At 49.4% G+C, this 27,750-nt stretch overlaps 1 protein-coding gene across 1 annotated transcript in view; it reads right to left on the reverse strand.

Annotated features, from left to right (window-relative positions):
* Window positions 1-17,698, reverse strand: part of SIM2 (SIM bHLH transcription factor 2) — a 50,424-nt gene extending 32,726 nt beyond the window's left edge. The window contains exon 1 of the mRNA XM_083734758.1: window positions 16,936-17,698. Within this exon, the coding sequence (XP_083590884.1) occupies window positions 16,936-17,110 (175 nt within the window). The 5' untranslated portion in view covers window positions 17,111-17,698. The remainder of the gene's footprint in view (window positions 1-16,935) is intronic.
* Window positions 17,699-27,750: the final 10,052 nt, after the last annotated feature.

Consider the following 27,750-nt stretch of genomic DNA (forward strand, 5'->3'; position numbering starts at 1 on the left):
GGGTGTACTGTATACTGGCATAGTATGTAAACCTTAACTCATAATATTACACTACACACGCTATACCTTTAAAGCATATTCAAACCACACACACACACACACATATTCCGAATCCAACTCAACGTCAGGAAGAATTTTCTGTTCGATAGTGGAACGAACTGGCTGCCTCGGAAGGGGGTGGACTTTCCTTCCTTGGAGGTTTTTAAGCAAAGGTCGGATAGCCATCTATCATGGATGCTTTAGTTGAGATTCCTGCATTGCAGGGGGTTGGACTAGATGACCCCCGGGGTCCCTTCCAACTCTACAATTCTATGAAGAACCCCACAAATTGCATTTTACCCCTCACTGAACTATATTTACGAACTACGGTTCCCATTATTCTTTGGGGGGGGGGAATGTGATCTGTGCTTTAAATATCTGGTGTGTACTACAGCCTACATAGATTGTACATACTATATAATCTCTCCCACGCCCTTCGCCACCTCTCTCCAGTCCCATTCCCCTCTCTGCTAATAACAGTTTTGTGACACGGAATGAAAGATTTGCATGAAGGCTTGGTTTAAATCGTGCTGCAAAAGACCGCTTTGCCCGGAGCTAAATCAGAAGCGAGTTGCTCTGAAATCGGCTTTTAATAAGACGCAAGAGAGGCGTGAAGGTCTCGTTCTCCCCTGGGCATCTCTTTCCTTTGAATCCTTATCCGTCTGGCACAATATTGCCTGTGTAACTGGGTTCTTATCACTTTTATACGGTGTAATTAATTAATTAATTAATTAATAGATAGCACCAACTCGTACAGCACCTCATAAATGAGAACAGGTTGGTGCGATCTAGATGTGTAAATATGATTTTGGGGCAGTTTCACAAGAGGATAAAATCTTATTTTGTCTGAGCGCTACCAGATTATCAGTGCTTGATTCACAACGGGGGCACATTTCCTTTATCTAATGCTGGAGAGCATGGTTTTGGTGACATCTCTGTGCAGCAAAAGCTCCATAGTAGAAGAGATTAATGATAATGATGTATATGACTTTAGAGCGCCACAAGAAGACATAATTTATCCCGTTAACCCTAGCAAATGGGCTGTAGAAAGCAATCTTCCCGCTTCCTCACAAGGAGTAAGGAGATGGTACACCCCTCGTAACCCAGATTAGCTATTCCAGAGTAACTATCAAGGCTTGGTACCTTCCTTGTCCAGAAGCATTGTAAACACACAGTAACACATTCGTGGTTACACAATACTCATCTTAATGAGGAGTTATTAACCTTTCTTCGCACTCACAGAATGGGTTTTTATTTCCACCCTTTCCCTGTATGTCTATGAGTGCTGCGGGGATGCTAACCAACGTCCGTATGCAGAAGCAAAACCTGGTAATTATTTCGGATTAATTTGCGTGGAGGGCTAATTTGCACACATGGCCAGTCCATGCGGGAAGCGGGGGGCAGTTGGTGGGAAATCCGCAAGTTTAATTAAGGTGACTGCAGTTAAGAATAGCCAAAGGTCACTCATGTGGTGGTTCTAGCACAAATTCACTTTCAGTACTCAAGGCCGGGATAAGCGCTGCCTCTTCCGAGGCTCCTAAAACGCTCGCCTAGGCTTGCGGCGCTCGCTCCATTCATTCCACTGTGAATTCCGCGTGGCTCCCAGAAAGCACAGCGAAGAGCCCCGCGGAGTCCGTGGCCGCACCTCCCTCCTGTCATTCTCCTGCTCTGCCTGCGGGTGGCGCACGAGATGTTCATCTTATTGCTTTCCTCTTCCGCAGACTGGAGCCCTGACCCCAGTCAAGTAAATAGAGGACAAACGCGATCTGCCCTATGGAGGTGTGGGGAAAACAAAGCTGCACCTTTTCTCTGGTGGTCCCGACAAAGCCTTCTTTCCAAGGCTGTTTAAAAAAGGTTTCTTGCTGATGTGAACTGCTCCTTATCTTGTGCAGGAGGGGAAGGAGAAAGGGACTCGTCAGTGAGCCTTTCCCACTGCACCTGCTCCCAGGGTCGCTGCGCTAGAGACATTGCGAGACAAGCTCGGAATCGGAGCGGGAAATGCATGCATGCGTCTGACTGCCATCCAGCGCCATGCAAATTCGTGCAGAAGTGCAAACCCCCTTAAGCTCACAGTCCGAAAGAGCATGCTGCTGGAGAAGCAACGCCTTTTGGGCAGCAATGGGATTCACTTGAGACTACATTGTGCTGCAAGAATATTTACAGAAATCAATTGGGTTCCGAATTACACATCGGTGTGTTTTTGGTTTGGTTTGGGTTTTGTTTTGTTTGTTTTTGTTAAAGCTAAGACTTAGCTTTAACAGGTTTATGGATTGAGCCATCCCCCCATTCAAAGAGGCGTCCGTTCTTTCGAGCAGATGAGCCAGCCATTGTTCGCCGGCTTTTCAAGACCCGCCGCTCGGTACCTGCTTTCTCGCCGGCTGCGCCGCGCCTGCTAATTATACAAGCTGATGCAGAGCCATGAGCACTTGGTGCCCCGTCCACTTTTTCTGCTAATAAGGGAACTGCATGCAATGGGAATGCACAGGGCGCGGGGGGTGCATGCTAGACTACGTTGTAAACACCGTATCTTGAAGAAGTGATGTCACAAAGATATAGAAATTAAGAGCCACACTCCCATCTTTTAAAAGGAAAAGATATAGCTATCATAAAATTTCTGAACAACATGAATGGGAAACCTTCCATCGACTCACTGTGGTTTAGATCGCGCCCCGGCGTTGCCAAATGAGGGAAGCACTAGAGAGAAAAATCATACATCGTTTTCTATTAAACATCTGTTAACTGGCATGCTAGTGTTTAAGTGGCTCTGCGGGGTTCACTGTCTCTTTTAAGTTCTTTTTATTTATTCTCCCCATCACATTGTGGTACGAATTTATCAGCATGTTCAGAGTTATTTCTACATGCACCTTTTGTCTGAATAACTATCGCCTGGGCTTCAGTAAATGCTGTCTCATAAACCTTTTAACCTCTTTGTACAAGCAAATCGTGTTGTTTTTTCTTTAATAATCAAGCAGAGCCCAGCTGCATTTTGAGGAAGACATGAATCCATTGTTGCATTTCCCAAGGAACACAATGTAGATTTATTTGCTGCTGCTCTCCACTACTACTTATCTCAAAGCCTTTTCCAGAGGGCTACAAATTCCATTCCCACGTATACCCGTCACGTCTTTATACATAGAAATGCTGTCTTAACTCGGTTAGAAAAATATATAGAAATACACAGAAACGTTGCCAAGTCCATCCCTCGGCGTAACATTCAACCACGGCATCAGCAGTTTCAACTTTGTTGTCATCCTGGCAGCCATAAGTACATCATAAGAACGGCCAACAGAGTTAGCAAAATGCTAAATCTTTGTTTGTGAGTGTGTGTTTTGATGTTAATATGTCTGCTGACGATCAGGAAATACAAAGCATGTTTGTTCTCTGAGCCAATGGATCTATGCACCAAAATCCGCCAGACGGGCTCCTTTGCATTGTATCATTTGACATTAGTTGCGGGATTCCCGAAGATTTTTAAGTGTTGCAAGATTCTCTCCAGTACAAAACTGAATTCCTCCAGTCGCATTGTCAACGGTGACGGCAGGGCTTTGGGGCAGAGGTCCATAGTCCCACTCAGCAAAATCAGTAGGGGGCTGATATCAAAACGCACGTTACTAGCATTCAGAGATGGGACCATATAAGACCAAAGTCTAAAATTGCCCCACTGCTCCCACCGCTAAAGCTCAGGTGTATGTCGCCAGAGAGAGCTCGATCCAAAAAACAATGAAGCCGAAGTGTTTAGGCTAATGCTGATAGAAACTGCGACATTAGCTATTTAAAGCGCAATCCTGTGAGTGTTTACTTGGAAGCACAGTCAGCATTCAGTGAGGTTTGGTCCCAAGTACGTGTGCGTCGGCAGTGATGTAGCGGTGAATACTGAAGTGCGGGCGGTCTTCCTGGCAACCCCATCTCCATGTCCCTTCATGGAGCAGCTGCCCCCCCCATCAAGTAAAACAATAGAAATACTTAAGTAACTGACCAATCACTTCGGTTCTGCCCCACTCCCCACAAAAGTGCTCCCCGCAACAAAAGCCATGTGCCCCTCCTAAGGCAAGACAACAAAGCTGAACCTTTGACCAATACAGACTTTATGGTCAGTATCAAACCTCTCCGCCTTACTTTACAAACAGGCTGATGAAAGCGTTTCGGAGGACTCAAAAGCTCCTTCGTTGTTTCGTGACATTTTGTTTGGTCATAATAAATAAAGGGACTCCGACATTTGTTCGAAGCAGAAGTGGGCTGCTTAATCCTTTAGCTTGCATCCTAGTGTAACCTCTACCTCTTCTTCTTCTATTTATCGTACATGGTGAGGGTTTTCCCCCTCGGAGAGCAGCTCCTTTATTTGGCACGCAGAGGATTGGCTTGGCAAATAACTCCCAGAAGACACGAAAGAAGGAGCAGGGAGGAGGCTGGTCGTCCCTGCTTGCCTTTCCCTGCTCTGCTGCTGTAGCCTCTATTGAGGAATGACTGCCGAGGTGACTTCCTCTTTACATCTCCATCCTAAACGGCTGCCTTAAAAGAAACAGCCAGTTTTGCTACAACGAAACAGACTTGACGATTCAACTAAGCTCAGCTGAATCTCTCCTCTTCCCCATTTTCCGGTGGAACTGTTATCTTCCCGGCATGTGGGAAGATTGCTGTCGTTGTTGAGTATTTGATGAACTGAGTACATATTTTAAAGGTCCGCACCCCAGTCCCCACCACCTTCCTTCTCCTCTTCTCACCCCGAGTCCACACGGGGATGGGGGAGATTCTTCCAACGACAGGACACGGTTCGAGCAGCCTTTGAACCTTCGGGCGAAGGCTGCATATAAATCCAAAACAAGCGAATCACATGAGTAGCAGCAATGCGTTTAGGATCCACATCGTGCTTCCTAAAGTGAGGGTCTTTAAATGTACGTAGAACTTCCTTCTAAGTCAGGTACTGCAGAGAACCGCGGAGTTTACCCGCCTTACTTTCCACCCGAGGGGCTGACCCTCCATCTCTCTTTAAAATGTAAGCACTGGACGCCAGGGTCTCCCATCCCAGGGAAACAAGGACGCTCCCAGAAACAGACCCCCCGAACCCAGTACAAACGTCCGTCTCTTCTGTGTTGCTGTTTCATAACCAGGGATTATTTGCAGAACTCTGAGAATTCTCCAGGGCTTCCTCACAGATAAATGTGTGTTTAAATTCCTGCTTAAATTTGAGAGCTGGGTCTGTCTCCCAGGTAAACAACGTGCTAAAGGCTTCTTTTTGGAACAGCTCGCTTGGAAGCTCTCGCTTTCCGGAAAGCGGAAGGAGCCTCCAAAGAATCGCCCCTGGCCCCAAAATCAGAACCATCAGCGGCACTTTGAAGGATCCCCGAGGATCTTCTGGGGCCCAGTGGGCATAAAGGAGTATATAATGAAATCGGCATAAGCGGGAGTAAGGCGACCGGGCCGCGATTTATTTTTATTTTTATTTTTGCTGGTTGTTGGCAAAGGTGTACGCGCATCCACCGGCCCGGCGACTCTTAGTGTGTCTGGAAAGCTCCCTCTTCAGACTGCAGACCTTCTGCACCCAAAGGGTTGCGTGGGGAGGGGAAGTAGGAGACTGAAGAAAAGCTGATTCTTCGGCTTTGTAGGTACTGTACTGTATATGACTCGCAACAGTTACGGTTGGTCCGGATTAATTTACCTAAAGCTATCGCCCCTTTAAAAACTCATGGCTAATGCGCTTGAAAGGATAGGAAGTCCCATTCTGACGCCAGTCCGTGACGACGATGATGAATACCGATATATATGTTATGTAGTATCTGATCCACTTTAAGAAATCCGGAGCCGGAGCAGTCCTAATACCTGCACGGGCTGTAGAATGCGACATGTGCAATGCGATCCTAACGCAACTATAAATTTAGAAGTAAATCCCACCGAATTCAGCGAGAAACGGAGGAATCGCAGCCTTAGTTGATTAATTGATCGAACTTAATCGATACAGGCTTCCGATGAATCAGGCATTTCAACACCCCCCCACCCCACATTAAGTACTTTTTTAAAAAAAAGTGCACGTGACAGGCGCCATCTTAGAAGAGGCCCTTGGCTTCCGTGCGAGAGATCTCGCTTCTGCTAAGGCGCTGCTGCCGCTGCTACTGCGGCACGCGAGCGAGGCCGCCATCTACAAACAAAGAGCGCACCTTTTCTGGGGCAGAAAAACTGGCGGCAGCCCAAAGACAATTCACTCTCTCTCTCTTTTCTGCTGGCAAGTCCTGTTTGCTTGCCTGGTGAGAACAAGCAGCAGCAGCGCCCCGTGACTCTCTAAGGAGAAATCGCCTGCTAGAGGAAAGACATCTCCGCTCCCAGGAAAAATAAACGTCTCCCTTCCTTTTAGCAGCAGGCGCCAAACCTGGCTCTGCGCGGCGTCGCTCCGCCCGTTGACTGCAAGCAGCGGGCCGAGGGATGGCGCTCTCCCAACCTAATCCCGACTCCTTTTCATTTCGCGCTTGAATCGAGTGGGGCGGGGAAAGAAATTGCTGAAAGGTCAAGGCTGCCATCCTAGCCAGGGCTGCCCTCTTGAATAAAATGTTTGGGGGGGCAGGTAAGCCGCACCCCTCATAATCGACTTGGTGCGCGTATGTGAATGGCAATGTCCATCATCTTGGGGGGGGGGGTTCGGCCCCTCAAATATTTTATTGGAGGGAGCCGAAGACCCCTTGGCTCCTACGATCCTAACCCTGCCCATTTAGGACTAAGGCCCCCTGGATCCAATGGGCCTTACTCTTAGGTAAGTGTGGGGGAGAGGCAGTAATGTCACTTACCTGGGACTGTGTCCCGTTTAATTCAGTCGGGTTTAGTCCTAGCCCCAATTACCTTCCTTCCTTCCCCCCTTGTCCCAGACGCCCCTTACCCTCCCTTCGCCCACGGCGGTCCTTCAAGGGATCCGGGGGGCTGGAGAAACAGGAGAGGAAAGCAGCTGGGTGTCGCGGAGGGAGGAAAGCCGAGGGCGCCTCTCTCCCTTACGTATCCAGAGTGAGTTAAATCCGACGGAAAACTGCTGATAGCGCTGACACTTGATCCTAAGCACGGTTTACTGCATATTTCAGTTGGGGTCACCACCAGCTTTCTGGGCTGGCTTGCCCCCCTCGCCTCCGCCCACATGCCTTAAGCCAGTCTTCGCCAAGCTGTTGCCCTCCAGATGTTTCGACCAAAATATCGGGAGGGCACCCGGTTGGTGAAGGCTGGCTGAAGGCATAGGCTGGAGGGAGCCACAGGCATAGAAAGGCCCAGGAGCTCTGGCAGAAATATATAATCCAATTTCCCGAGAGCATCGGGTGTTTAGGATGGCGGTTTTAGGAAAGGCCAGCGGTCCTTCTGGGTCTTAACCAGCAGTCACACAAACAAGAATTAAGCACGTAAAAGTTCCCTCTCCTTTATTCGAGGTGCAAACACGCCTCTGCCCTTAATGTCAGATAAATAGGAGCTGAGACTACACGGGAGGGAGGAGATGGCACTCTGCGAGCGCTGAGGGTGGGGGTACTCTCGTCTTTATTGGGACCTTCGGACCCCGGCTGAAAATAGCTTGCAGCAAACATTTAACTTGAGAGTAAGTCCCTTTGGATTCAGCAACGCCTTGCATCTGGGTAGGAACGAATCGGAGTGTACTGTCAGCCCCGCATTCCTTCCCCAAACATACTAGTACAGTACAGTGGTACCTCAGGTTACATACGCTTCAGGTTACAGACTCCGCTAACCCAGAAATCGTGCTTCAGGTTAAGAACTTTGCTTCAGGATGAGAACAGAAATCAGGCTCCGGCGGCACGGCAGCAGCAGGAGGCTCCATTAGCTAAAGTGGTGCTTCAGGTTAAGAAGTTTCAGGTTAAGAACGGGCCTCCGGAACGAATTAAGTACTTAAGCCGAGGTACCACTGTACTGCATTGCTCAGGAAAGTCTTCCCACGCCAAATTGCGTATTTCTAAAAATTGGTGTGCAATTATTGAAAACAACAGCAACCACCCTGTGCTCTGCCAGCCAGATCCTAACAGTAGAGCCAGCGCGTTCATTATCACTTACTTGCATAAAAGTATTCTAATACAGTACAATCCATAGCATGTCTACTCAGAAGTATACCCTATTAAGTTCAGAGAGATTCGCTCCTAGGTTAGGCTGCAATTAACTCCACTTACCTGGGAGTAAGTCCCACGGAACTCACAGAGATGTATTTCAGAGTAGATTTGGTCAGGATTACACTGTTAGTGTGGATAGGATTGTGCTGCAGGGTTATAATCTTTAAACATGTTTACCCATAAGTAAAGTAAATGTGAATTCACTTGGACCTGGTATATGATGTTAGCTTTTCTGCTTTAATTTGCTCTAGAAGTATTTATTAAATAGGTGTAATATAATTGATCATGCAATATTCATAAGAAAACCAGAAAATGTAATAAGACCATGCGCTGCGGGTTTTCAATTCTGACTGAATAAGAACAGCCAACGCCAAGGAAAGCTGAAAATCTCCAGGTTTTTCCCGCTGCTACAGAAGGAGACGGCTGGCTTCGGCAAACGCTGATTGATAGTAAACAGGGGTTTGTGCTCATGGCATGTTAAAAGGTGCATGCAGTTTTTCAGCTGAGAGAGAAAGAGAGGGTTTACAGCCTGGTGGTTCTGTGCAAGACGACTAAGTTTTGGTTTAAGCGATCCACAGTTGCGTCACGGGCGTTTTAGTATTCTGAAGCTGGGCTGGGAGGTGACTAAACGTGAAAGGCAGAAAGCGGGATACCTTTATAAATGAAGCGAGTCCCGTTAAGATCGAGTGGAAAAGTCCTTAAACCCGAACTGGACTCTGGATTCTAAGCACATTGACTTGAAGTGAGAGAGTCTCTTACTTTTTCTTAGTGCGGGAGTCCTCCGGCTTAACCAGGCTGTGGCGTTCCCCACCACTACCTTGGCGGCGCCCCAAACCAAGTGCCACCAGGGCAGAATCTGGAGGGGCCCCCAAGAGCAGTAGGGTCACATTTTGAAATAGCACGTGACGCATCCTAATAGAGGTGAAGACCACTAAGTCCGCAGGCTACAATTTATCCAGTAGCCCGAGTCCTCTCCGTTTAGAGAGGGGTTGTGAGCCCCACGCGCCTTTTTCTATTTCCCCATATAAGCTAACCAACAGTGCAAATGGCAATGATGGCGCAGTGCTAGCAGAGCAAGAAACAGTGGTACCTCGGGTTAAGTACTTAATTCGTTCCGGAGGTCCGTTCTTAACCTGAAACTGTTCTTAACCTGAAGCACCACTTTAGCTAATGGGGCCTCCCACTGCCGCTGCGCCGCCGGAGCATGATTTCTGTTCTCATCCTGAAGCAAAGTTCTTAACCCGAGGTAATATTTCTGGGTTAGTGGAGTCTGTAACCTGAAGCGTCTGTAACCTGAAGCGTATGTAACCCGAGGTACCACTATATTTAAAGGGCGCACGACATACATTTAAAGCAAAGCAACTGAATCATGGGGCCCGTCGTTTCTCCCTCCTTCCCTACATGTCCCAGCACCCTTCAAAAACTACAGTTCCCAGGATTCTCGTGGGAGTGCTTTCAATGCAGCTATGGCACCTTTGTACTTGATTTTGAGCTGATAACTATACGATTATAAACGGGGGCTTATGCGAGGAAGAAACCTCTAGGAAAGCGTTATCATATGTATGCCTTTCTTTCTGGATTAAGGCGACCGAGGTTCCAGGTTTGCTTGCTTTTTAAAAAAGTCATTCATTAAGCAGCTGGCCTCCCCTTTTGGTTTAATCATTACGAAGAGGGCTGTTTTTAAATGTCCATTTTCATCGCTACGCGGTGTCACACTTTAACCATAGCGCGTCCCCAACCTGGAGGGACCTGGATGCGGGGGGGGGAGGGGCGCTTTACTTCCTAAAGTGTTCCTCTTTCCCCCTTTCCTATTGTGGAGGGAAAAGAAAAGCAAACACCCGCGGAGAGAGGGGGAGAAGGGAGGGGGAGAGGAAAGGAAAATGAAGGCATCCTGTTCTATATTTTTGTTTTACAGCAATAAACGGTCGGACATGAAAACACGCACACACACAAAATCCAAGCACAGCGGCGGGGGGGTGTTACAGAGCCGAGATCTGACGCGGGTCCCTGCCTCCTGCCTGGACTTTAATTCGTGGATCACGAAGGTCAGCGCAAAAGCTCAGGGGCTAAAGGGGAGAAAGTCGAGCGCGATATTAGATCCTGGGGAGCAGCTGGGGATTCTCACTGCGGGGCTCGGGGACTCCGCCGGGTCAGTCGAGAAACCTCGCCAGCATCTGCTGAAAAGGCTCTCGGTCTGATCCCCCGATCTGTAAGAGCTGAAGAGCCAGGATTTATGTTGGTCAGCGCTCCCGCGTTCAGCCCGCAAAGGGCCCGCTCATAAAGGCGGTTTACTTGCACGTAAGACCCAGGGCGTTCAATGAGGCCGACGGCCTTCATGCGTCTCTTCGGGGTCGCAGGCGGCCTTAGCGGCCACCTGTTTCATGCAGGATCAGGCTTCAGCGGAGGCTGGGGCTGCCTAAGCCCAGGGGAGCCGGGGGTTCAAAGGCATTTCCTCCTCCCAGCGGTGCTACGGTTTCCTTGCTCCTCAACTCCCCCCAACCACACTTCTTCCTTCGCCCCCGCTAGTCAAGAGAAATGCCCAGCCAGGCTGCTGCGGGAACCTCTCCTAAGTACCAGGCAGAAAAACAAGGGAAGTGCAGTAGATCTCTTGGAAAGGGGGGCGGGAGGAGCGGAAAACATTTATTTCGATACATTATATACGGGCGAATCTAAATTAATATTCCATATAGAGTTGAGTTTGCATTTATTGCACACCATACAAACCATTACGAATAGAGAAATCCGCAAGCTGGGGGAGTAGGTGGTTTTGTTCTTGTTCTTGTTTAATGTAATTATTTGGGCCATAAGACACTCTTAAGTGGTTGCTGTCGGTAGCAGATTGCAGTGGGTTTCAACTTTCCAGTGCAATCCTGTTTTTGGACTGGTAACTCTGAATCTGGGCCGTTTCGGTTGGCTTTTCTGGTTATAAAGGCCTGGAAACCCTTACAGGGTCAGCAAACCTTTTCGGTAGGGGGCGGGTCCACTGTCTCTCAGACCTTGTGGGGGGCCGGACTATATTTTTTTTGGGTGGGGTGGGAATGAACAAATTCCTATGCCCCACAAATAACCCAGTGATGCATTTTAAATAAAAGGACACATTCTACTCATGTAAAAACACGCTGATTCCCGGACCGTCCGCGGGCCGAATTTAGATTGGGCCGGATCCGCCCCGGGCCTTAGTTCGCCTACCCATGCACGTAGCCGGAGCCCTTGTTCTTGAAAGATACACGAAAAGGCAGATCATCTCTCTTTCTCCTCCCGCCCTTCCTTTTTCCTTTCTGTCTCTTTGCTTAAGAAAACCAAATCCACCCGAAGTGACATTCCCTCCACGCATGCCGGACGATTGTGAGTTGCTAGCAACTATGAGACAGAGAGAAAGCGAAACCCCTTGCAATAAATAGCTTGTGGTTTGCAACATGTTTTTCCTGGAGACAATGAGGAAGAACCGTCAGGGAGGTCCTATATAACACCGAACTTTCCGCTTTCCTACCGTACTTAACAGATCCCCAACTTTGAAAAGAACTGCTGAATACGAAAGTTAAAAGTCGTCGTCCCCGCCCCCAGAAACCCTGCAATTAATAAACCTGATTACATTGATTCATAGTCCCAAAGGGGGCTTCGGGGGACCGCCACGTCCTGTTCTGAAGAGGGCTGAGGCTCCAGTCTTAACCCCGTTCACCTGGAACTTAGCCCCATTGAATTCAACAGGGCTTACACAGCAATCGTTACCGTGTCTACTTAGAAGTAAATCCAACTGAATCCGTGGGCCTAAAATGGTTCACCCCCTATCATTTTAATTGCCCTCCAGGTTTCCCGGCCCTTTAGAACAAGTGTCCAGGCGAGTTGCGACCCTCAGAACCGGCTCCCTTCAAAAATCCAGACACTATCCAAATTTATTCCTTTTTCATTAAAATGTTATTATCAAGCGATCCTTTCCTGAAAGGGTTGAAGGATGGAACTGGGATGCAGTGAAGTCATCCCAAATCGGAGCACGCACACACACAAAATCGCTCACATATTTGTGCAGCTTCACTTCTCAACATAGGGAGTTTGGCTAATTTCTAGAAGGAACGCGGAAGGAATTGAACAAAAATGGATCAAAATTATCTCTCCGATATTACTCAATTCCTATGTTTTAAGATACGTGGGGAATCTTTTCAAAGTTTTTGTAAGTATGGCAGAATTATCGAATCTCCCTGCTGTTAACTTTGTACTTTATTCACACTTTTTAATTTATGAAATAATGGAGAAAGAGGAGCAGCCCAATCTTCTCCATGTTTACTGGGAAGTAAGTCCTGCTGAGTCCAGTGGGATTTATTCTAGAAATGCCCAGGAATACAGAGTTAGCGGCAGCCCTAAATCCACTTCCCTGGGAGTAAAATCTATTGAACTCAATGGGACCTACTTCTGACTAGACACGCTAAGTATTGCAGCGTCCTTAGCTTTTGTCAGTTCAGATGTTCTCTGTTTAATGGATCTTTGTTAAAGCTAGACTTTGCTGGTGTATCTCCGCAGCAGGAACACGCACATGCTGGCAAACTTTTTTTTCTTGGTGCTTCGGTTGGACAACTTGGTATACGCCTTTAGAGTCTGACTGGCAGTCAATGTTAGGGCTGCAATGCCATGCCCAGTTTCCTGGGAGTAAGCTCTGTGTAACTTAATGGGATTTCTTACAATCCTCAAAGTACTTACTCCCGAGTAACACCAACGAACTTTATGAAATGCCGAACAAGCCCAATGAGACTGGAGCTGCAATCGCCTTAACACCTAGAACTCGTCTTAAACTGGGCTGTGGATCAAGCTGCGAAAGGAAAATCGGAGCTTTTGAGGTGCCTATTCTTTTCTTACCCTCCACGGTCTCGAGACAGGCCAAACGCAAACTAGCACTTGATTTGGTATATTTTCTTTAGGCAAACTGCCTCAAGTTATCAAGGCAGAGGAGGGGGAAGAAAAAGCGTGAACAAACTGCACGTCCGATTGTTACTTCCTCCGACTGAAAATGCGCAGCTAAAACGCACCTTTCCAAGTGAGCATGGATTACGGACAGTGTTCGGGTCCACTAAGAAACTGCCACTGAAATCATTGGGACTAATTGCTTCCTTGTGTAGGATTGTGGAGTTTTCGGGGGGGGGGGGGAATGAAACCTTGGATTCAAAGCCTATGAAATAAAATGCCGTGGACTGGAGAAATGAGGGCATCCTTTTGCAGAAGGAACCTCAGTTTTGCCTGAAAATCTACCCAAAGAAATTGAAATGATGTAGATGGCGATTCTTAAGCAACCTCCCACAATGCCTCTTCTCTGAGTTAATTTTAAGAAGTGAAGGAAAAAATATCCCAAAAAGAATTCTTAGCCAGCAAGAGCTCTGGTGATTTGGGAAGAGCAGATTCCCCAAACTACTCGCCTTCCTTCCGACGGGATGGGGCTTTTTATAGTGCGCTTACAGCTATAGCAAACGCTTGATCAAATGAAAACAAAACAAACAAAACTCTCGGCTTTCCAGGCAACAGATGCAGAATGAGCGCATTAGAAGAGGTCCTCAACAGGACTCCTCATTCAGGCCAGAGTTGCCCACAAGCAGGAGTGAAAAGGTAAACCCAATTGATTTCAATATAAGCTATTTAAAGGAATAGGATAGAAATAGGACAATAATTTATACTGTAAGCTTCCTGGGGCAGGGAACTATTTGTTACAGTGTCATACGCCATGTACGCTGCTTAGATTATAATCAGCATTGATAGAATACCAGCCTCAAGCACATCAACTTGCAAGCAAGCCCCCTTGATTTCAGTGTGATCATCAGTGCAACCCTATACCTGCCTACTCAGAAGTAAGTCCCTTTGACTTCGATGGCACATACTCCTAATTAAGTGTGAATAGAATCCTAGACATACTTTCACGTGAGTAATTTCCATTTAACTCAATGGCATTTAATTTCGGCAACTTTCATAGAACTGTACTTTTATTGAGTATGCGTAGGGCTCCGGCCTTAAGGAGAGAGATATAAAACAAAAAAACAAAAACCTGTCTCAAACCACTCTTAACTAGATAGTTTGCTCGAAGACAGGATATATTTCCAAATCCGAGTGTACAAATAAAACGTCTGCTATCAAAATTAGAGCGGCTCAGGTGTAAGGGTGACTTCCTTACTGACCCAGCGATTGTTAAACCATAAAACGAAAAATGAAAGACTATTTTCCCATCTCTGGAGGAAGTGATCCTACGAAATGCGGAAGTTAGAAGACTCAAGCGAGTAAGCCAAGCCACAAGGCAATCTCCACCAAATGGCAGGTGCATTTTATTTTAGGGTTTAGGATTGTAGGGGAAGAAAACGCAAGGACAATACATTTAATCTGACGCAACCCTGCCTCCAGAGGGAAAGAGGTGGGTAAGTCATCTCTGTATGTGTGTGTGTGTCTTTGTTTGTAAAGGAGTGCGCGGGGCTTATCAGAGCAGAGAGGCTGCTTTGAGCAGCTGTCCGCGGCGCTGGATGGAACTAATTATATCTCCTGCCGTCAGCTCAACTCAGCTCGATTCCCGGCTGGCGCTGCCCACCACCCAAGCCGGCTGAGCGCTTGTTTACAGCGGAGGCTAAGACGCAAATCTCCCTGCGACTCCTGTCAATTTCAAGGCTGGCGCTGAGGAGGGGTTTCCGCCGAAAGCGCGGCCCTGCAGGCGGCTGCGCGAAAAGGGAAACCGGCGAAATCCACACCATTGCGGATAAGCTGCGGTGGAGAGTTTACTTACACCACTTTCAAATATAGGCGACCCAGCGAGGGAGACCCAGAGGGTTTCCTGGGCCGAATCTCAGCTTTTCAGTTTGTACTGCAAGTCCAGTTATACTGCTAGCTAATCTTACATCTAGGAATTGCCACTGATCTCGCCTCTAATTCCAGTAGAGCACATTTTAAAGTAGATATCCTAGAATAACAGACCTTGCGCCTAAGATTGCAATCAATCGACTTTACTGTTATTATTTTTTAAGCGCACGACACAACTTCTGAGTCAGATCATGTAGCACAATATTCTAACTGGGAGCACTTTTCCCAGGCTGCAAAAAGCCATACCTGGAGACACCCCGAGTTGAACTGGGATCGTCTGAGTATAAATGGGTTTAGGGTGCTGCCTTTGCGAGAGGTGGGTTGTGATCGTGTGCGACTCTCTGAATTCCCAGTTAAGCTGATCTGTATTACAGTATAAGAAACCTTATATTAAACCATTCCGCCTCAACTTTGAAATAAAGTTCTTCTGGCTGCAATCTCTCACACACTTCTGAATAGGAACGCATAGGATTGCACTGCTCACTGCATCTGTTCACTTAGATCCTCAGCACATTTACTTAGGAGTAAGCGCCGTTGCTTTATATGACTCGTAAAGTAAAAAAAAAAACTGTGATAACGCCTCAGGTTGGAGGGAAGTGAGTTTACTTTCCATCTCCTCCCCACTCGATCGCCCTCGGGCTGTCGAGTCCTTTATCTACTCAATTCAGCTTGTTCTGCTAGTTAAAGATACGGAGAGCAGGACTGTTGTCTATTTTTCACGTGGACGATTTTCCGGACGGTATATGCGATTCAGGCAACAAGCGAGCAAATCTGTAGTGTTGGTAGGCCTTTGATCTTGGAAAACTTGACACTTTTCCCCCTAGACCGTGAGATACAAAATGTAATCTTCCAAAGTTTTCTTTTTCTTCCCTGAGTCTGACAAACCATTGACTGTTGGCGGAAACCCCAGCAGTCATGGCTAAAACACGGATCTCCCCTTTTTCTGGAACCTTACACGCATTTCCCCCTCTTTCTTCTACATATTGCTAGCAAAGTTAAGTTAAAGGGTTTATTTTGCTGTGCTTTTATGGTGAACTGTCTGACAATTGACGGACAAATCCTGTCTTGTCTTCCTCCCACAGAAGTCCTATCAGATGCAGTACATGTGACATCGGAAGGATTTGTATTTTTAATGGTGGAAAGTCCCGGCTGCAATGGCCATCTCTCTCCTGCAAGTCTCTTGACTTCAGCAGGACTACTCCAGCATTCAACGCGTTGTAGATTGCTGCAAATATCTTTTATTTCTGCACTCAGGCTTCCGCGACTGGTATTAAAGAACTCTCAGTCCGATATTAAACACGTTTTGTTAAGCAAAAGGCCACTGAAGTTATTTTAAAGAAACGGCGTTTGAGGTTCTTGGGCCACAATCTACAATTTTTGAAACTTCATAGTAGTCCTACAAAAAGTCACGGAAATCGCTCCCAAAAGCAAAGGGCTTCACTGTAACTAACAAACAGGAACAAGGGAGAATTGGGGGGGGGGGGGCGATCCGTGGCTGCCTTGGCGTCCGTGGGGCTGAACAAGTTATTCAGCTGGTGGTGTCAGAGAGCGGCCACCCAAAACGTTGCAAATCGAGCTCTGAGTATCTTTCTAACTGTGTGCAGAGAACTAAACGCCGGCCTCTGCAAGGCAACCCCGAGAGCTCACGACAGCCTCCGCTGACAATCGAGTAGGACCCCAAGAAGCCCCTGGATTGGCCCCAAAGCTCCATTTAGCCCGTGGTTCTCTTTCGGGTCCTCCTAAAAGCCAACTGGTGCCTTCAGATCAGGATTTGGGGGCGCACGTCCAGGATAACCTCCTCGACAGAATTAACCCCAGCAGGGTTAGCTGACCCACCTTTGAAGCTGAATGCAGTGGCTCCCTAAGGAGGCGGAAAACCACTAAGTCCAGGGGTCCTACATTTCTCAGCTGCATCCCTCACCCCCCACCCGCCCACCTCCCTCCACCCTCGCGATCTGAAGGGGCAGAGGCGAATCCCCCCTTGTCCCGGAGGACTCACCTTCGGGGAAGACGGCTCTCATCTTGAGGTAGCTGGTGGTGAGGCGGATGATGGACGCCTTGTCGAGCTGCGACGTGATCGCCGACGGCAGAGGCAGCAGCTTGGCCAGCTCGTAGAACTCGCCGTTCTCCTTCTCGCGGCGCGTCTTGGCGGCGTTCTTGGACTTCTCCTTCATCGCAGCGGCAAGTGTGGCGAGGCGGACGCGAGGCGGGCACTGGCATAGTCTCGGGCCCGCGAGGCTGCTGCAGGCGGGCCGCGAGCAGGGACTTCGCCTGGGCCTTCCGACGGCGGCGGCGGCGGGCAGCACCAGCCCCCGAGCCCAGAGGAGGAGGAGCGTGAGGTGGCGGCGCCCGGTTGCCTCTTCTCCCCCTCTCTCCCTTTTAAAGCGGGCCGGCGAGATGGCCGTCCGAGAACGTCGGCGTTTCTATCTCTCCGCTCTTAATGGTATCCCTCGCCTCAGCGCAGCCTTCGAATGAAGCAGGCGGCCGGCCACCTCGGCTCGGCGGCGTCTCCCCTGAATCGAGACTCGCTCGCCCGCAAGGCAGGGAGGAATCGCTGGCTCCTTTCCCTCCGCCTCTCTCCCCGCCCCCCCTTAACACGTGTGTACTTGCTGTGTTTATTTTAGACCCCCCTCCGGGCCAAACTGGTCTGCCTTCTGCGTCACACGCGCCCCAGCCCCTTCCGCGCCCCTCGGCCGGGAAGGAGAGCGGCTCGCCTGGCTCCCAAAGGAAGGGCTCCGCGGGGATCCGTTTCCCTCAGAGAGAGCCCGGAGTTGCCACAGGACGTGTGGGGACGTCGCTCTCTCCCGCCCGCCCCGCCCCTCGAGGCAGCAGCGAGCGGCTCTCGGCAGTGGGCAACGCAGACCTGCCGCTTGGGCACTTGGCGCGCCAGCAAGCCTGAGGGGATATTTCTTCTTTCTTTCCCGCCAGAAAGAGAGAGAGAGAGATGTCCACCTCCCCAGGCCCGGGTGGCTCTCTTCCCTGCTCTCTCTTCACGGCCACCGGAGCGAGAAGAGAGCGCTTCCCGTGGCTTGGCCGGGCTAGCGGAGGGCGGCTGCGCTGCGGAGCTGTCGCCGGGCGCCGCTTCTCCTCCGGGCGGCAGCCAGGCTAGAGAAAGAAGCTCTGAAGTGGGCTCGTCAGTTCCTGGCGAGGTAAAGGCTGAGAGCCGCCAGAGGGGAGGGGGAAAGCGCGCCCAGTGACGTCTGCGTGGTCTGCTCAGGGCAGCGGCAGCGCCGTCCAAACCAGCCAAATACAGGCCCAATTAACACTCGAATTGGAGGGACGAGGAGAGCGCGCGCGCCGGGTGCGTGCGAGTGGAGGGAGGGAACTAACTGGACGCGGGGAAAGGGGGCAGGCAGGGTTTCTCTTCGAATGGCGCGTTCCTATTTCCACTCTTATATCCTGAAGCAAAGCGCTCTCTCTGTCTCATTCACACAAATAAATAAATAAACCTCTCTCTCTTTCTCTCGTTTCGCAGCCAGCCTGCTCCATCCACAAGCGCCTCAAACCATCAGCCTTCTGACAACCCCTCAGCCCTCCCTCCTTCTTTCAAATATGCGTTGACTTTGCAAGTAGATCCCCTCGATTCCGAGGGCTGGTCTTTCCAAGAAGGCCCCGCTTCGGGCTGGCTTGGCTCGAGTGTCTTTCCCCTCTGCGAGGGACCCTCAGGCCCGCAAGCCTCGACGCCCTCCCTCGCGACCCTGGTGCAAATGGCGCTGGTTTCGAGGGAGCTGCTCGCTTCCAAGTGCAGACGTCCTGCAGAGGCCAGGAAGGCGCTTGTCTTTCAGCTCTCTGTCCACAAAAGGAGGATCTCGAAGGCAGTCGGTGGAATGTGTTTCCAAGCGAACGCCTTGCCTTATTTAAGATCCTACAGCTTTCGACAGAATCTAGGCATTTTGAAACAAAAAAATCCGGCGCCTGATCCCCGCCGGATCCAGAATCCACTTAAAGCAGTGGTCCCCAAAGCACTGAACTCCCCGCAATTTGTTTACTTCTGAATAAACGTGCTTAGGATCTGATCGCGCTGGAAGTTAAGGTTCCTTTGGTTGGTTAAAGGTCCTTAAGTTGCACTAGTTTCCACTCAACTGACCAAGCTTGTTACCTATTAAACTGGGAGTGAGGCTTCAGCGGTTTCTGAGCAACCATATTAGTTAATGGATCCTGACTGGGTTATTAATAATACATTCCATTAAAACGGTGGGATTTCCCCTCTAGTGAGCAAGAAGAAGGTTTGGGGTGTAAAATCCCCTCTGGACTCCCCGGCATGTTATGAAAGAACGGATCAACATTACTTAGGCGCCCATCCTTGACTAACTTCTCTGCCCCACTGAACTCAATGAGGCTGGCTTCTGAGTTGACAAGCATACGATTGTGCTGTTAGTTAATCGTGTCCTCCTCTTCCAAGTATATATGCAACCCCTTCATCTGTCACCAGACTTCAACTCCCCGTCGACCTAGTTGATTGCTCAACCCTATTCCCAATGTTCATTGGGGTGCGCGACCCTGCACACACGTCTCTGAGGGTCAGTCCCGTGCAACTCTGTGGGACTTTCTTCTGAGTTTAGATTTGCGGTCCCCAATAGCTCTAAGACGCACTAACGTAGAGAGGCCCAGATCTACTCGAGAGGCGGAATGGGGGAATCCAGTAACTTGGCCTAAACTCAATCTTGGGTCCCAGTATGTTGTTGGACCACAAATCCCATCATCTCTGGCCGTTAGCTAAGCTTCCTTGGGTATGATGGGGGCTGTACTCCAAGAACTCAGAAGTATAGGATTTTCTGCAATCCTATACACACTCACTCAAGAGGGAGCTTCATTTAACACTGTGGGATTTCCATCCATTGAATTGCCCTAGCAATACAGGGTCCTATGCGCGCTTACTCAGAAGTCACTCTTCCCTGGGAGTAAGTTCCACTGAACGCCGTGGGAGAGACTTTTGGGTACATACGTGCAACCCAGGAGGAAGCCTGAAAAGGCCATAATCTCCTTCGCCTACAAGCCTACCTTGCTGCGCCCAAGCGACTTCCTGCAGGAAAGTCGCATGCGTCAGGCAATGTGCCCCGAAGTGTCGCCCATCGAGGCCCCCAAGCTCCCAGGCCGACTAAACAAATGAGAGCGGCCCACTTTAACTGCGCTGCCGGCGGGGGAATTCATCCCACCAACGGACTGCTCAGGCGGCTGGCGGCTGGCGAGGACCGCGCTTGTCCGTCCTCTGCAGCAATCAGGCACGCCTTGGGATTGTAGGGGACGGTGGAGGGGCCGCCGTCGAGCAACGCGGCTGGCGGCTCTGGGACCAGCGAGGAGGGTTGGGTGAGCTGGTGATTAGCGGTTCCAAACTCTCCGATCTGGAGATTGACCTTACAAGAGGATGGATCTGCTATTGAGGCAAACTGACCGGTATTTACACAATCAATGGACACGAGCCACTGACAGTCTTTAGGGCAGATGGTGGAGAGCCTGTGGCCCTCCCAATGTTCTTGGACTCCCATCAACACCAGCCAGCATAGGGAATTGTTGGGGATGGCGGGAGCTGTAGTAACCTCCTCCTTTGGAACGCAATCGCGTTGCTATACTCCACAGCCTTCCTTATCTCTGCCGCTCGATCCTAAAGACTATATTTACTTATAGAATCATGGCAGAGTTGGAAGAGACCCGAGGATCATTTAATCCAACTCCCTGCAATGCAGGAATATGTAGCTGGCCCGCACCAGGATCGAACCCACGACCTGGGTGTTGTCAGCGTCACGCTCTAACACGTGAGCTAACCACCTTGAATACTTGAAAGTAAGCTGCGCGAATTAATGCGTGCAGCTCGATCCTATATGTGCTTGCCTAGAAGCACTCCCTCTGAATTCAGTAGGTCTTGCAGGCTGAGCGGGCGCCTTCTTTCCAAGCCAATATGCTCCGGAGAAGGGAGGTACCTGCGCCCCAATCTGCCTACTTCCACATCGAGAGACGGACAGACAGGGAGTAGTTAGCCCCACGGAACTTACATCTGAGCAAGCATGCATCGGTTTAATCTCTATTCAACATGGAGTATCTTCTTAGGCGTTTTTAGACGCGCAGAAACGGTCTAAATAGCAGTGTAAGTAACACGGTGTATATATGCTGTTGAGTAGTCCGATTAAATTCGACGGGACTGTTCCGGCGTAAGCAGGACTGTGGTTTGCGGCTCTGGGTTCCTTCCCATCAGCTCGCTGCTGCTGCTTTGCCCGAGTCCTCTGACAATGCATCTGCTTTGTGAATTCATGCCTCGCACACTGACCTTAAGCGAGGAGGATTCCGAGGTGTTTTCTGAAGCCTGCAGAGGAATCGGATGGAAATCTACATCCTGCGAAGCTCCCCGCTCCCTCCCTTCCTCACACAAGGCACACACTCTGTCAGCCCTAAGCAAGTTTTATTGCAAGTGAACCCCATGACGCTTACTTCCGAGGAAGCGCGGCTCTGCTCGCATCTGAAACGCCTCTCATAGGGAAATCCGATTGTCTTCCCAACCCTGCTGCGCCCTTTTGACTTTCGGGGCTCGGAGGGGGCAGTTCCCCAGCAAAGCTGCTCTGTGTCAACACCCGGCCTCTGCCAAGGGCTCCGTTGCGCCTTTAGACGAGAATCGCACAAGAAAGGCTTTTAGGGCACCGCCCGAGGCAATTCCTCCGCAGCCTGGGCCGCGGTCTCACCTGCGCTTGGAAGGCAGGCCTGTTGAAATGGTACATCTAGTAGGCAGGGATGGGGCTTAAAGACGCTCCCTGCTCCCTGGGAAGTGGATGGAAACGCTTTTAAAAGCCTTAACACCATCCTTTAGTAGCGCCTGCATGGCAGAAGGAGCCATTGGTAGCCGCGCATTTCTCAGGTCAACATATTGCAAACACCGTATTAACACCAGCAATTTAATCCATTATGGGCCACTTATTTAATTATTTTGAATATTACGGAACATGAGGCGCATTTAATAACACTTTCAAATAGGTGACTCACAGTTCAATCCTAACCTCGTCTACTCAGAAGTAAGCCCTATTGAATCCAGTGGGTTTACTCCCAGGTACTAGGGAGGGTTAGTATGGCAGCCTTCGAGCTCCGATGACTTTACCAAGGTTTATTTCCGAGTAGACACGTGTAGGGTTGCGCTGTTAATATATTTCCTTGCTTAGGATGCGAGAAGCTGAGGCAGCCTAACTGCATTTTCTGGGCTGGTATTATTGACAGTAGTAGGCCTTTCTTCCTCACAAAATTATGTAAGATCAACGACTGCGAGACTAGACACCCCCCCCAACACACATACAATGAGTGACACGTCGCGCTTTTGTGACAGTTAATGACTAAACCGGCTTTATTCTCCATTTAGAGGGTTTAGGATCCCGGGTGGTGCAGACCTACCAAACAATTGCTCTCAGCAATTGGGAAGAAATGAATGTGTGCGCGCGCTGCTGCGCTTAAACCACTCTCTTAAATCACTTAGTTGGTTGGCCGTTGACTTCCGCAGGAATCAAGGAGCTTTGCTTCCACCTAAAGTAAACCCCTTTGCGCTTGTGCTGTTGACTATCCCCAAAGCCACAGAATACAATCTGGATGGCTAAGGCTTGGGCTGCGCTCTCTGGAGACAGAAGTGCTGCTTCTGTGTATGTGGAAACAGAGTAGACACAGGCACGATCACAGATCTGTTCCTGAACTAGCCGGGATGGAACATTTGTGTTTGAACCGCTTTGTCCCAGTTTTCTGCAAAAATGTGCTCCACGAGTTGGAAACCAAGCCGGCTCCAGATCGCTGGCAAAAGTTCTCAGGCGGTTCCACACATTAGGTTTTCTCTCTCTTCAAAGTGTCTGATTTTGCTGCACTCACCACGACACGAAAAACGTATTTTCTACGTCTGTAAGTTTCAACTTCGAGGTGGTGAGACTGCCTGTTCAGTCGACTTGGAAAACCGACTAACTCGGCTGAACAGGACACGAATAGCGGGACAGGAGTACTTTGCTCTTAGGAAAGAGTTTGACAAACGACGCATTCTGTATTAAGTATTCCTTAAATAGGTTTAGCATAATCAGAGCTGGCTCTTTTAAACTGTGACTTGCGAGGGCCAGAGAGAGAACTCCTGAACAATCCTGGTTCAGCAAGGCGTCGAAAGCGCTTCTCATACACCCAGTTTGGAGTCCTGCAAAATAATACCACCACCACATTTCCTGAGGGGGTCACAGATTAACAGACCCTCCCAGAGAGACCCCCTTCTAAGCAAAACTCCAGCCCGAAAGGGGCTGCTTTTGTCCAAGATCGCTGCCTAGGACGATAAACAGAAATAAATTAAATGGCCCGGTAATAAAAGATCAGCTTCTTCTAAAATAAACAGCGACAGTTTGGTATTAACGACAGTTCCTGCTTGACTGGCCTGACCAGCCAAACTAGAGCTCACCGATTTAGACTCACTTCGTGCCCTCGAAGCAAATGAGAGTCTATTGTTTTGTTTTGTGTTTTGTTTTTAAAGGGGGAGGGTGTCCTTAACTGGGTTATGGGTAGACTTGTAATAGTTACCCGAGGAGCACAGGGTCAGGCTCAAAACAAGGTAAGGAGGGAAAGGCGGAAAATGGAATATACCCAATCCTGAATCCTCAGAAGCAGAGTACCGTATTTTGGTAGTGACACGTCAGAATATTACTATTGCAGAAGTTTTCATGGCGCATATGATTGTCACAATTCTTATCTGACGGATCTTTCTCACATCCCCGTGCAGAAAGAATCGTCTGAAGTAACTTACCCTACATTTACTTGCATTTTAAAATAAATGCAAAACTGCTGCCACGCCTTTGGCTTCTCAGGACAGCAGGGATTTGAGCCGGGATCGCTGGAATCCGGGCCACTTGCTTCTTCCTCGATCGAGCAACCCGGGGTCCGCTTCTGATTCGCTTCGCTTGCAGGTTTGGCCACTAAGCGAAGATAAATGGCATTAACCCAACTCTACCCCTTTGTCTATCGCTTTGTAAAATCGAAGGCAGAAACCCCTTTTAATCGGCGAGTTAATACAAATACTATTCTTGGTGTCAAACAACGAGAGCTGGGGAGGTGAGCGCGCGCCTGTTCATTTTGGGGAGAGGTAAGCGCCTAAATCAGGCAGAAACGGCGCAGACGGTTTAGGTAGGTTTTGGACTGTCTTCCCAACAACATGGCAAATGGAGACATTCCGACGTCGCTTACTACTACCCCAATCCCGAGAATTCGGGCTGGATCCAGTGAGATGTTCTCTGGGAGAATCGGGGCCGTTAAAAAGATTGTTAGTTGTACTGGTTGTAGGCCGCCTGGAGAACGGTTTTGCGGAAAGGCGGCTCTGCAGAGAAATTGTGGACACAATCTGATCCTAACAAAGCGCCGGCTCAACCCCAACCCCGCGCGCGTTTACTCCAAAGTAAGTCTCCCTACTCAAAGCTCTTCCATTCCTCTCCAACCGGCCCTTTTCTTCCATTTCGTCAGCCGAAGTTAGCTAACTACTAATTAACTGGGAAAGTAAAGGTCCATTTCCTGTGTGTGTGTGTGGGGGGAGACCCTCTCACCTCATCCCCCCCTTGTCCTTCCATCCTGCTTGCTGCAAACCCCAGGCGGTGGCGCGCCAGAGGCTGAAGCCGCCAAAGCGCCGGCCCGCCAGAAGCGCATCTAGCGGCCCGCGGGAAAGATTCGCGGCGGGCTCCGCGTAAATGCGCCCAGACCTCGCCGCCATTTTACAGCAGCTGCTTCCCTCGCTTCCTGCCCTTAGTCGGATCGCCTCCTACCCCATCTAGACGAGGACCCTGATCTCTTTAGCAGACGCGGGCGGCTGTCTCCGGCCGTAACAAAGCCGGTCCCTGTGCGCTTTTCTTAGCAGGGTATATTTCACCTTCTCCTTTCCTGATGAAGCTCATTTCCAAAGGCTGGTGCCTCCTGTCCCCATCCTGCTTCCCTGGACTTAAAAGCCCCCCCCCAAAAGACATTCTTTTTCCTGGGGCGAGGGGATAAATGGGAATCGCGTGGAAAGGATAGAAAACATAACTTTACGCTCTGAATCTCGCACCAAAGTCAGCTCTCCTTCGGTGTGTTTAGAGCCGGGGCTTGCTTTCCTTTTTGGGTGGGTGGGTAATAAAATCCTGTCCCCAAACTCTATAAAATGGAACAAGAGCTGCTGTAACATAAAGTATTCTCTCTGTCCAAACTGTGGGGACACCATATATCATATAATAAGTAAACGCCACTTGATAATAATTATTAGAGATTCAGTAGAGAAGCAGCTGCGCCGGAATCAGGGAACAAAACTCTGCCCATTTCTTCGGAATTTGTCAATTGCGGGCGGACTTGGAGATCCTTGCTCCGACGTCCCAAACGGAGGAGTTTGTTCTTTCCTGCCTTACACAGTCGGACCCTGTATATTTAATCCGTAGCGCGAAATGCCCTGGAAACATTTGCTTTCAAGGGATTTCCTTCCAAGTTAGGGAGGTGCACACGGCAGGGAAGGTCATCGTAGTAGTAAGTCCTGTTGACATGAATTATTTGGAAGATCATGCAATAAGTGTCCTATTTGCCTTTAGGATGGAGGTGCGTTTGGTGAGGATCCTAACTAAAGACGTCGCCTGAGAAATAAATCCCATTGAGTTCAACGTGCTTGACTCTCTAGAAGTGCAGTTTTCCTATTGATCTTGGGTCCTTAACATAACTGCTTGGAGCGTGTTTGCTGCAATGGCTAAAGGGCCGGGAGCATAGGAGCCAACTCCTAGGGGCCGAGATCCCTTCGCTTCCTCCCCAACAAAATATTTGAGGGGGCTGCCACCCCCCAAAGTTGTTGGGATTCCTATTCAAATGGTGCGCGCGCCTTGTGATCGATTATGCGCGGCTTACCTGGTCCCCTCCCCCAATATTTTATTCAAGTTGGCACCCCTGGCCGGGAGTGATTTCAGCGGCTCCGAAGCTGCGATCTCTCACAGGTTTACTTAAAAGTCTAAGCAGCGCTGAATGCAAGAAAACTTGGGTAAATTCGTCCTACCGATGGTGCTCTCAGTTTTCCAGTATGCACTGGAATCCACGAGGTTCACTTTCAAGCAGCTTTGAATGATCCTATGTGTTCTGATTTCAGTCCCCTTCATTTTAGTGGCACCTACTTCCAGATTAGAGCAACCACAACAACCCTTAAGAGCCTCTTGTCCCTCTGCGCACTTAACTTGGAGGCGCCCCAATGGGCTTACTTCCGAGTAAACCTACAGTGGGTTGAAATGGCACCGTCCCTAAGCGATCCTCCTTGGGAACGTCCCATTGAACTCAGGGAGGCTGACTTCTGAGCAAACCGGAGCAGGAGCGGGCATTAAAAGCCCGCGGGGGTGCTTTGAAACTCGCCCCTTTATTTGTGGCTATTCCAGGCCAAAGGCAGCGAACTCCGCTAACTTGAATGAAGCCATCTCTCAGGAACATTTCGCTTTCTCTAATAACTAGGCAGAGAATCGGGACCTTCGGTGGGGGTTGCGATGTCCCCCACCCCAAGGGAGCCTGCTGGGACGGTGACCTGAGATGGCAATTTTGCTTTGGAGCTGCTGCCTATTTATTATCTCCACGCCCCGGCCCCGGGAAAACTGACTCCCGCCGCAGCGCGACAATATCAAGGGGCGGTGGAAGCGTGAGCCCCAGATGCCTGCCAGCTCTCCTGACCCGGGTAAGCTAAGATCTGACCTTCACATTAACACGTTAATAGAAGGAAAAAGCCGGTCCAATAGTTTTATGCGAAGAAACGTGGAGACTTTCAAAGTCCGGGGAGCGGGAGCCTGTTTACTTTTTCTCGACTCCTGGCTTTTCTTTCGCTTGGGAACCCATGTCTCCATATAACAGAAACAATGTTTGGGCAAAGCCTGCACAAACAAGGAGAGGCCGGTTTACAAGGCTTAAGGAACCGGCTTTTGTGCTCCCTTTCCATTCTGAAAACGCTCTTTATACCATCCCCTTTTCTGCGCCCCTCTCCTCGCCCCCCCCCCCATCCGCTTCCCAGCTTCTCCCTTTTCCTGGATCCCGACTTCAGGTCAGGATTCCTTTCCAGCTTTCTGCGATGAGAAAAAACAAGGATCTCCTTCAAGACACCAAAAGCGATTATGGAAAGCGAAGCTAACCTAGAAACTCAGGCACTGATCGCAAAAGTGGCCTTTGGGGTTGCTGTGCGCCTATAATATATACACACATCCCTCCCACCCCTTCATATAATTCCGGGAAATGTAGTTTAAGGGAATTAGAGCATTTTGAGGGTGAGTTACAGTTCCCGGGATTCTTGGGTGTGTGCCTGTGGCGATGTGCTTTCAATGTATGGCTGCGTCAATCGACCACTTTTTGAGCCACTTTGATTTTAAAAATACAAGCTTGAAAAATGTGCGCATCTTCCCCTCCACTGAATTCAATAGGGGAATCAAGACCGCGCTTCCATTTCTCCCGTTGACTTGGAAGTCAGTCTAGCGGGTGAGGGAGACTGCGTGGGATCAGGCTGCCTTAGGGCTTAGCTGTGGCTGAATTGTGCCCTTTTGTAGTCCGACCAGTTATTCCGAGCCCACAATCCTGGATCGAAGCTGTTTTTTTTTAAAAAAAAAACAACAACAACACAACAACAGCAACAACACCATTTCCCTCAGAATTAGTAGGAGATGGCACGCAGACTTTCTGGAAAGGAAAGGGGCCGCTGAGATCAACTAAACGCCGCTCGACTTAACTTTCCAATTACAGTATTGCGTCAGTATTTCAATCGCAGGACTTCGTGTGTTTCGGGTTGCGAGGAGGAAACAGGAAGGAAGGAAAAAACCCGACCCAGATGGACAGCACCAGAGATTTCACTGAGAGCATTTGT

Source organism: Podarcis gaigeae (assembly GCF_964106915.1).
Source record: "Podarcis gaigeae genome assembly, chromosome: 4".
NCBI classification, from domain to species: domain Eukaryota; kingdom Metazoa; phylum Chordata; class Lepidosauria; order Squamata; family Lacertidae; genus Podarcis; species Podarcis gaigeae.